Raw genomic sequence first — 9,937 nt, 5'->3', positions numbered from 1 at the left:
ATCAACCTTCATAATGCCAAATAAATATTCTTAGATCCAATGTGAAATGTAGTTTCATAGTATATATATTTGGTATTGTAGATATAGATAGTTTTGAATATAAATTTGTTCAAAGTTTGCAAACTTTGACTTAACAGAAATCTAATACGCGGAGTAAAAAGGACCAGAGAGAGTACATATACTATGAAATTATACTAGGAAAAGAGAATACCACCGCTTTGACTTGCCATGCCCCTTGTCATATCTAGGGCGGTGGTAGTACATGGTGAAGACCGCGCGAGGGTCATCGCCCGATGAGCGTTAGAGTAGGAGGAGCTGGTGATGCAGGAGGATGGGGAGGGGTAGGGGGCGGTGAGGAGTCAGGCGATGCAAGCCCGCTCTACGACGGGCTTTTGTTATCGTCTTCACTTTCCGAGCCACTTCCCACTCGATGCATCGATGCCCTCTCGCAATGCCTTCACATTTTTGCGGCAACGAGTGTTCGTCATTGTGGAGATCAATGACCAGCGCATTACTTCATGTAATACATGGTCATCGAAGTTGGGCAGGAGACCAACAATTGTAGCGGACTAGCTAGATCGAACCTTGTCACAAGCCTTCTGCCGAGCACGCCACACTGCCCGCGTCAAAGGCTCGGAGGACGCCACCGAGCATCAATTTGTTGGAGATATGCCATAGAGGCAATAATATTGTATTTTGCATTTCCATATTCATAGTTAAGACTTTATATTCTATGCCATAACTGCTAGGATCCTAGAATATGTGATTCAGTGGAAAACTCATATGCATGTGTGGAATAGTAAATGGTTAAATAGAGATTCACAGTGTTGCCTCTAATACTGGCTCAAGTGTAGTGGGTGATCTCATTTTTTGGATCTTAGGATATCATCATGTGCAATGATGATCTTAAAACAACATTGAGACTACGACATTAGAACAATGATCATATTGAATCGACCAAATACTTGTTTGTTATACTTTGAGATAATATCTTCTCAAATCAATTGGTATAACACAAAGTGTTAACATGTGTTTTATGTTCCTTATACCATGACAGTGTCGTAGTCACTTCTTATCATATGCCGAGCTTTGGGGTTGCTCAAACATCATTTGTACCTAGGTGATCATAACGACAACTTACACGTTCATCAGAAATTTTGACAGGGGACTAGATAGTTCGAGAGTGGGATTTTCTCCTCCAATGATGGAGAGTTATTATTAGGGCCCTCTCCGTGTGACAAAATCAATCATCATATGGCCAGACACAGGTGACTTAGTCACGTGGACGCCTAAACATGAAAACGAGAAAGAAGAACAAAAACAGCAACGAGGATAACAGTATAGTGAGTGTGTGATGACTCATGAGGATATGGATGCATCTCGGGTTTAAAAGTATCGCAAAGAAAATTTAATGTCACATGGTAATCAAAGGTTCACTCTAATATCATTCATGTGCTCATAGGGATCGATATGGACGTCCACGGTCCCGCTACCGGTCATTGAACAAAGGGGTTTCGTTCATGAGTTATCGAACCTACGGGGTCACAAGACTAAGGCTATCACAATCTTCTGAGTGTTAGTAGTACGGGGGAGATGAGAACATGTTTTTGAAATTGTTTCATTATTGTATGAAATAGTTTCGAGAGGACCCGGAAGCGTTTCGGGGTCACCATAAGGGCCCCGGAGAGTATCGGGTAATACCGGCGATTGCTGATAAATAATATATAGGTGGAAATGTTTTGTAGCATGTTAAATTATATATAAAATGGACTGAAAGTGTTAAGAATAATTTTATATTTTATTTAATAATAATGGGCCTTAAAAGACCAAGAGGTGGAAGGCAACTTGGGCCACAAGAGCCCAATGGGAAGGTGCCTCCCTTCCCTAAGGAAGGGGGCCGAATTGATGAGGGGGAGGAGTTGGACTCCTCTTCCCTTGTCCGGCCAAAAGGGAGGGACTCATTCCCCTTGTGGCGCCCTCCTTCTCTCCTCCAACCTATATATACTCGAGGTATTTGCACCTATTGTATACACAAGTTTTGGAGCCGCTTCTAGTTCATCTAGTTCTAGTTCTAGTTGGTCCTAGTTGACTAATCAGAGCTCGGTCTAGTTCCTCAAATCCTCATAATTAGAAGGCTAGTGTGATTCTAATCTTCTCCCTCTAATTCTCAAGTGACGATTAGCTTTGGATGACAAAGCGATGTCGGATCATGAAGATCGTACACTTGCAACCAAGTAGAGAGGTTGTGTTTTTGTCTTCGGTTCGAGGGATTGTTCATCTATGATTCAAGGAACTCCAAGCTTGGTCTTCATCATCACGTTCTTGTTTTGCTCCTACTCGGTGATGGTAACGGTCGTGATCCCAACCATTATTATATCTTCATAGTGTTCCTCGTTGCTTGCGTGGCGTTTTTTGTTTTCTACTATGTTTCCCAACACCAACAATGCCCAAGAATGCATGCTGGCGACAACACACCATATACACATGAGCAGCGTCGGGACACCAAGGACGGTGTGGAGTGCCTTAACTAACAACTCCATTCACCCTATCCGCAACTTGGGACGGTGCGAAGCTCAAAGAGTCTCCATAGTCAACCCACGAGCGGTGGAGGGCCAGCTACTCGTCGGACAATTAGAGCTAGAATCCTCCGCCACCACCATATCCCAATCAATGGGGCTTAATCGGATCTTGATCCACTACCGGAGCTGTATATGGTGGCTTGGGATGGTGAGGACTAGATGACAAGGAGGGAGTAGAGCAATCGAGAGTGAGGGCTAGGGTTTGGTCCGGGTAGGATAGAGTGGGGTTTATGTGGTGTCAGAGTGGGACCAATAGGGGTTGTTTTACGTGGTGTGTTACACAATCTCGGGTCCGCTAACACCAGCCTTTCCGACCCACATGCATCAACAGGACAAACAGGAGAGCAACACCGACTTATGACAGGCCTGGGGCCCTCTCCCCCCAAAAGACTAGCCTTTTAGGAGGGGACACCCTCACCCTTATAAGTCGTGTTATGTCTCCTCCCACAACCAATGTGGGACTAAACCCAACAATCTCCCCCTCACACATCGCTCACCCATGGGCCCGCTAATACCAGCGTCTCCAGCCCACCTACCATGACCGACCACCCGTGAGTCCACCGAGATTTATTCTGGGCACCTGGGCTCTGATACCACTTGTTACACAATCCCGGGTCCGCTAACACCAGCGTTTGCGACCCACATGCGTCAACGGGCCCAACTGGAGACGTTCTCTTCGTACAAGTCTGGTGATTTTGGTTTAGCCTATATGAGCGATGACACTGGTTATCGTGTTGTACATCGGTTGTGGGAGGAGAAGTTACACGACTTATAAGGGTGAGGGTGTCCCCTCCTAACAGGCTAGTCTTTTGGGGAGAGAGGGCCCAAGGCCTGTCATAAGTCGGTGTTGCTCTCCGGTTGGGCCTGTTGACGCATGTGGGTCGGAAACGCTGGTGTTAGCGGACCCGAGATTGCGTAACAAGTGGTATCATGAGCAAGGTTACGACGAGGTCGTTGTGCATTGATCTAGAGGATGAAGAACAATTGGAAGCAGTTGGATCGAAAGCTTTACGGCGGAAGAATTGCGAGGCTACGAAGTAGATCGGTCAAAATATCAGTCGATGATGTGGCAGCGACGTGTGGTCGTTCGTCGTACAAGCGACATCTCGATTGGCTGGGCTTTTGGCGTACATGCAAGTCGCGCGTGGTGTTGGGAGAGGCCCAGGTGCAGCGATATATCTCCTGTCAAATCGCGCGTGGCGTTGGCAGAGGCCCAGGTGCAGCGATATATCTCATGTCAAAAAGCTATCATACATAGCAGCATAATTAGATTTGTTTGGAAACAAAAATTAACAAGACCGAGTCCTGGAAGAACTCGTGTTGGACAGGAACCTGGAGGTGCGCTATTATATATAGCCGCAAGGGCCGGGCACCTGATGTGACGAAAATAACAGCAGATCAACCGGCAAAGAAAGTCCATTGATACGCATTAGTACATCGGAAAGCATCAGGCTTTGGCAAAGCAATTAACATCAAGCGTCCAGATTTGTGCTTTCGAGTAGATCACGTGGAAGGCCAATTTATTTTGGTGGATTGCTACTAGTGCACAGAGGCGAGACCATGTGGGTTTTGCTCGTGCACTTCAGCATCACGGGGATAACTCGGGTATTTTTTCACACAATCAGCCGTACAAAGAACCATGGCGCCAGTGGGTACCAGGTTTGAGGTGGAGAAGTTCGACGGGACTGGAAGCTTTGGGTTATGGCAGACAAGGGTGAAAGATTTGTTGGGAGAACAGGGATGCTTGAAGGCGTTGTTGCAGGAAGCCAAGCCAGCTAAGATGGAGGCTGAGGACTGGGAGGAGTTACAGTTGAGGACATCTGGAACTATACGGTTGTGTCTGTCGGACCAGGTTATTTATCATGTGATGGATGAGAATTTGCCGAAGAAGATCTGGGAGAAGCTGGAGAGTCAATTTATGTCCAAGACTGCTACGACCAAGGTGTATCTGAAGCAAAAGTTGTATGGGATGAATATGCGGGAGGGGTCAGATCTTGTGGAGTATATGAACGCCTTTAATCAAGTCGTGATAGATCTAGCACGCTTGGGTGCAACGATTGACGACGAGGATAGGGCAATTCTGCTTCTTTGTTCATTGTCATCATCCTATGACCATTTGATCACTACTTTGACGCATGGCAAGGAGACTGTCAAGAATGAGGATATTACTGCAGCCTTGCTATCTTATCATATGAGAAAGAAGAATGCAGTGGAAGTCTCTCATAGTGAAGGTTTGCTAGTCAAGGGTGAAGCGTAGCGAAAGGGATATGAGGCAGGGAAGAAAAAGAAAAAGAAAAATAAAATACAGTGTCACAAGTGTAAGCAGAGGGGACATATTAAAAAGGACTGTCTAGAGCTTAATGGTGGGTCAAGTGCTAATATGACAATTCATGGTGATGACTCAGACATCAGTAGTGATGCCCTTGTAGTATCAGACAAGCGGTCAACCAAAAGTGAAGCGTGGATGTTGGATTCAGCTTGCTCTTTTCATGCGACACCCAACAAGGAGTGGTTCTCTTCGTACAAGTCTGGTGATTTTGGTTTAGCCTATATGGGCGATGACACTGGTTATCGTGTTGCTGGAGTAGGTGACATTAAAATAAAGATGTTTGACGGAGTTGAGCGGATGCTTCGGGGAGTCAGGCATGTGCCGGGGTTAAGGAGGAATCTAATTTCGCTTGGAGTTCTTCATGATGGTGGTATGGTATTCCGTTGTGATCGGGATAATAAGACCATGGAAATCATGGAAGATAAGGTGACTGTGATGATTGGAGCGAGGAAAGCTTCACATCTTTACAAGTTGCAAGGAAGCACTATTGCAGGTGGAGTCACGGAGACTGGAATTGCAGGAGTAGCAACAGGATCCCACGGAGGCGGCGGGTCTGGGGAAGAATCATCGGGTAGCTCTCGGTAAGCTACAAAGAAGACAACACAAGTCCGGAGTACACGGAAGTTTGACGCATGGACACATTCAAAGGGGTGAAGAATATTCGCCAAGGTGGAGTTTGTTAGAGTTGTGTCGAATATTGTGTACGAGTTGGGTTACATATGGACTTGGTGTTGTAGTTTGGGTAGGATACATGTAGTGTTGTAGTCGGACATGTTGTACCCTTGGCCTCTTATATATGAGGAGGCACCCCACGTTGTAACCTATGACTACTAGATAGCGACAGGCTCGCAAGGGGGAGCCGGGGCTTGTGCCGACGCCCGGGTGGCCGGTGTTGCGGTATCTCGGGGAGGAGCGCCCGTAGTCATTGCCCCGGGGAGTAGGCGAGTTCGCCGAACCTCGTTAACAAATCTCGGTCTCGTTATTGTGCTGTGATTGTTTGTCCCTCGGTGGATCGACTACGTACCTCGGATTTATTCGTAACATGGTGGACGTGTCTGCGCATGTGTGAGCCGCCCAAATCAGCTACAGATATGAGCTGAATTTGAGGGGCGTTGAACGATCGTGAACATTTAGGCTCGATTTGAAGGGTTAACTTGGACGAGGTCGAGAAGTCTCAACTTGAGTAAAGGATTTATAAATGTTGGGTTATCCAGAGTGTCCACGTGGATAAATAAAGGGAATATATAGGGTCTAACGGAGATCATCTTTGAGACACGAAAGCATTTCAAAACATAGAACCAGACAACCAACATTCAAGCCAACTCCAACGCGCTGATGCATTTGATCTGCACATGTCCGTATATGCCGAAATGGACAGAAGCGACGTCTCAACATGTTGACGCATCCACAAATGTGGTCCGCTCAATGACCGTCTCGACAAATATCAGGATCAAATTTGCGGCCGATTTGCATCCACAAAGAGAACACATGTCATCTTTGTGTCCGTTCTAACTCGCATGTTGGACTACCAACCAATGCCCAATCATTGTGAATGCAAACCAACCATCTTAGGCCCGCTTGTCACCGACACGAAGAATCCAGTCCACGTTCTTTTAAATGGCCATGCGTGCTCCCTTTCTGGCCGACACAAACCCTAGCCTCTGTCGTCGCCATGGGCTTCGTCATCCACAAGCATGACCATGAGGCTCGATCTTCACGTAGCCCGGCCAATTTAACGCTGGCGTCGGGATGGGGGCGATGACCATGCTACCGACTCTACATTTCGGTGCATTGTGCTTAGTACCAATGGGAGTACTGTGTCCAATTGTCATGGCTGAACATCAACCTTCTACACAGTTGGCATCTCGACAGCCATTAGATTCCGGTGACGGTCGTGCTGCAGTCTGGGCATGTACGTGCAGTAGAGATCTGCAACCTCCATGCTCTTATCGTGCCGGAGCAACACCGCGACCCTGCATACATGCTCGACTCCCTGAATTGGGACATCTAATTCACGGTTGAGCACGCCATGAGCCGTCGTGGCGTCGTCTAGATCGACGATCGCCCCCATCGCCATCGTCGATGGAGAAGGAGGACGACAAAGAGGTGGCCTACCAAGCGGCACTGGAGGAGGCGATCCAGCGCGCCATCGAGGAGTCCAAGTGTGTGAAGGATGCTCGGTGACCTAGCCTCAAGGAGGCGTTGCAGCATTCGGTGGCCGGTGAGAACGTCTATCCACTACGACCTTCATCACCACCGCCATCGTCCGCACCCGCGCCCATGCTCGAGACGTATCAATGGGTGGGCGTTGTGCCCAGGTATATCTCTAGGTCGCCAGTTTGGCTATGCGTGATGGAGGATGGGGAGCGATAGTACCTTGCGCAGTGGGAGGGCCGCGCGGTGGTATCAAATTGGGCAGACTTGGAGCATCCGATGCAATCATTGTGCAAGGAGGAGGCCGAGCGGCGCGCGCAGGAGGAAAAGATGCAGTGTCACGCAACGCCGCCACCGCCACCGCGTCAGCAAACGACACTGGCAGCCTACCAGCATGCTTTCCCATGGGCGGCGTTGCTGAGTACGTCGACCTAACCATGGAGGGCAAGCATGACGACGATGATGCCTAGGGCTGCGGGCTGGGGCACCGAGCGCATGAGAGTGGTATTTTTAGTTTAAATATTTTTTGTTTTAATTAATTATTAAGTGGGCTTCGACCAGCATTCCAATATGCATGTTTTATTTTAAAAAATTTATGCCTATTGAGTTGTTTGTAAGTTGTGGCGTCGGCCAAATGCTTTGGCCACATTTGGGCGCCCCGATGGCCCAAGGCCACAATCGAACACATTTGTCCGCTCGAACGACTCAAACAAGCAAAAAACAAAAAATATGTGTCTATTTGCGCGTGGGTGGGGATGCACACGTCTCGCAATGCCTGGGCGACAGCCGGAGAAGTACAAAGACGATGCCGGAGGAGGAGGAGGATGAGGATGCACTGCAAGAGGGAGTTGGGGTCGAGTGAAAGAAAAGTGACCCGAGATGAGAATTCGAGTGGATCGGGGGTGTCGGAGTCCCACGTCATTGCGGTTCAGAATACCACAAAGCTCCCCAATTTTGTGATCGGTTTACAAAAAATTAGACAAACGAACGCATCCACGCACAAATGCATGTGTGTTGAATGGCAAACTACACGGTTCAAACGTATGTGGGCGTTTTGAGGGTCTACTTGAAGATGCCTCGAGTGTTCTTCCTTTATTTGTTCGGACCTACCGTTATAATTTTTCTGAATAGATGTTTCAAAAATCTGAAAATAAATTATTTGTGTTCACTAGACATTTGTCCACAACCCTATGCTTTGAGTTTGGATCTGTATTTCTGAAGAGCTGCGTACACATGTGTGGTGAACATTCGCGATTATTTTCTGAATATTTTAATTTGAATTTTTATAATTTGGAAGTAAGAGTGACACCTGATACACTTATACGACATTTTCCGTGGCGGGGGTACCCAGAATACGTGTCACCCGTTTCAGCCGTTAGCAAGCGTCGGTGCTGCCATTGCCGACAGTCGACATCTGGGGTTCCCTGTTCAGCAGGTAATTATCACATTCAGAGGAAGGACACGTATCTCCACGTTATTGGCTAGTGCTTTCTTTCATTTTTCTTTTTTGCATAAATCCACTTGCGATTGTGACCACAAGAGCTTTAGCTGATTCCATATCTGCCACTTTATCTTAAAGAGGTAACCCGCTGAGATTTGTGCGAACAAAGTTCATTTCGTGACTGCGGTTCTTCACGGTCAAGCACTAAAAAAAAGGGACAGATAGACATTAACACTGTCAGCCTGCTCTTAGTTCAAGTACCTTTACGAAGGATTGTTATAGAAATTTGGAGGATCAAAATCATAAGAAATTTTTCTGTGTTATTCGTCTGATTAGTAGAAGTAAGTTTCATAGGAATTCTCAGGCAGCACTTTACACTAAACGATTTTAAAATAATTTGTATCCACTCAAAGCTCTTAGTAATAACCATGGATTAGAAAGACTACGTTCATTCTTATCCTACACAAAAATGATTGTTATCCTACACAAAAAAACTGAACAAGGTTAGTCTGTCTAATACAAAAACTTCTATTTTTCTACAACACTCAAATAGAGATTGAAGTGTGCTACTATTTTACATTACAATTTTCTCTTCCCCTGTCTGTCTTATTATATCCGAAGATATTTTCTTCTCCACTACCAAACTCAACCACACAAGTAGCTTTCCCTCTTGTCGCCGATCCCATCCACACCTTCCTCCACCTATAAAATCGAACCCCTACCATCTATCCTCTTCACTCCCTCTGCTACTAGCCTCACCACTCTTAAGCGACAAAAGATTGTTGCTACCAGCACCTAAGCTTGAATGGAGGGTGAGAAGAACTCGTCCGGGGACCTGATGTCCAGCAGCAAGCTGGTCGCGGAGGCCGCCAGGACAGCCTACGAGAAGAAGAGCGTCGAGGGCATCGACAAGGAAAAGGTAGCCGCCGCCTCCGCCGATATCCTGGACTCCGCCGCCAAGTACGGCAAGCTAGAGGACAAGCCGGTGGGCCAGTACCTCGAGAAGGCCGAGGAGTACCTGAAACAGTACAGCTCCGGCGGTGCAGAGAAGACTGATGCACCTGCTGCCGCTGACGCACCGAAGCCGGATGCACCCAAGGAGCCAGCGCCTGCGCCTGCACCTGCACCCGCCGTGGAGGAAGAGAAATCGTCCGACGGGTTCGGTCTCGACGACGTCATGAAGGGGGCTGCATCGCTATCAGGGAAGAAGGGTGACGGGGAGGAGAAGGAGAGCGGCGGCGGCGGCTTCATGAAGATGGCTCAGGGGTTCATGAAGTAGAAGTCGGGTTTCTGCTTCTACTACATGCATGTAGCTCTTGCTAAGTTCGTGCGCTGCGTTCCTTTTTTGTATTTTATTACTGTATAAAATAATAACGTCGTGGTTGCGCTTAATTATATTATTAGCTGCTGATATTTGGTTCTGTAAAGTTTCTT

At 47.3% G+C, this 9,937-nt stretch overlaps 1 protein-coding gene across 1 annotated transcript; it reads left to right on the top strand.

The window, feature by feature from the left end:
• The first annotated feature begins 9,229 nt into the window (after positions 1 to 9,229).
• LOC123439660 (nodulin-related protein 1-like) lies at positions 9,230 to 9,895 on the top strand. The gene has a single exon (XM_045116351.1). It carries the CDS (start codon positions 9,309 to 9,311, stop codon positions 9,780 to 9,782), a length of 474 nt encoding a protein of 157 aa, XP_044972286.1. The 5' UTR covers positions 9,230 to 9,308; the 3' UTR covers positions 9,783 to 9,895.
• The last annotated feature ends 42 nt before the right edge of the window (positions 9,896 to 9,937 follow it).

The sequence above is a fragment of the Hordeum vulgare genome, chromosome 3H (assembly GCF_904849725.1).
Source record: "Hordeum vulgare subsp. vulgare chromosome 3H, MorexV3_pseudomolecules_assembly, whole genome shotgun sequence".
NCBI classification, from domain to species: domain Eukaryota; kingdom Viridiplantae; phylum Streptophyta; class Magnoliopsida; order Poales; family Poaceae; genus Hordeum; species Hordeum vulgare.
Note: the sequence above shows the minus strand (reverse complement) of the source record. Positions and strands in the feature narration are given on the sequence as shown.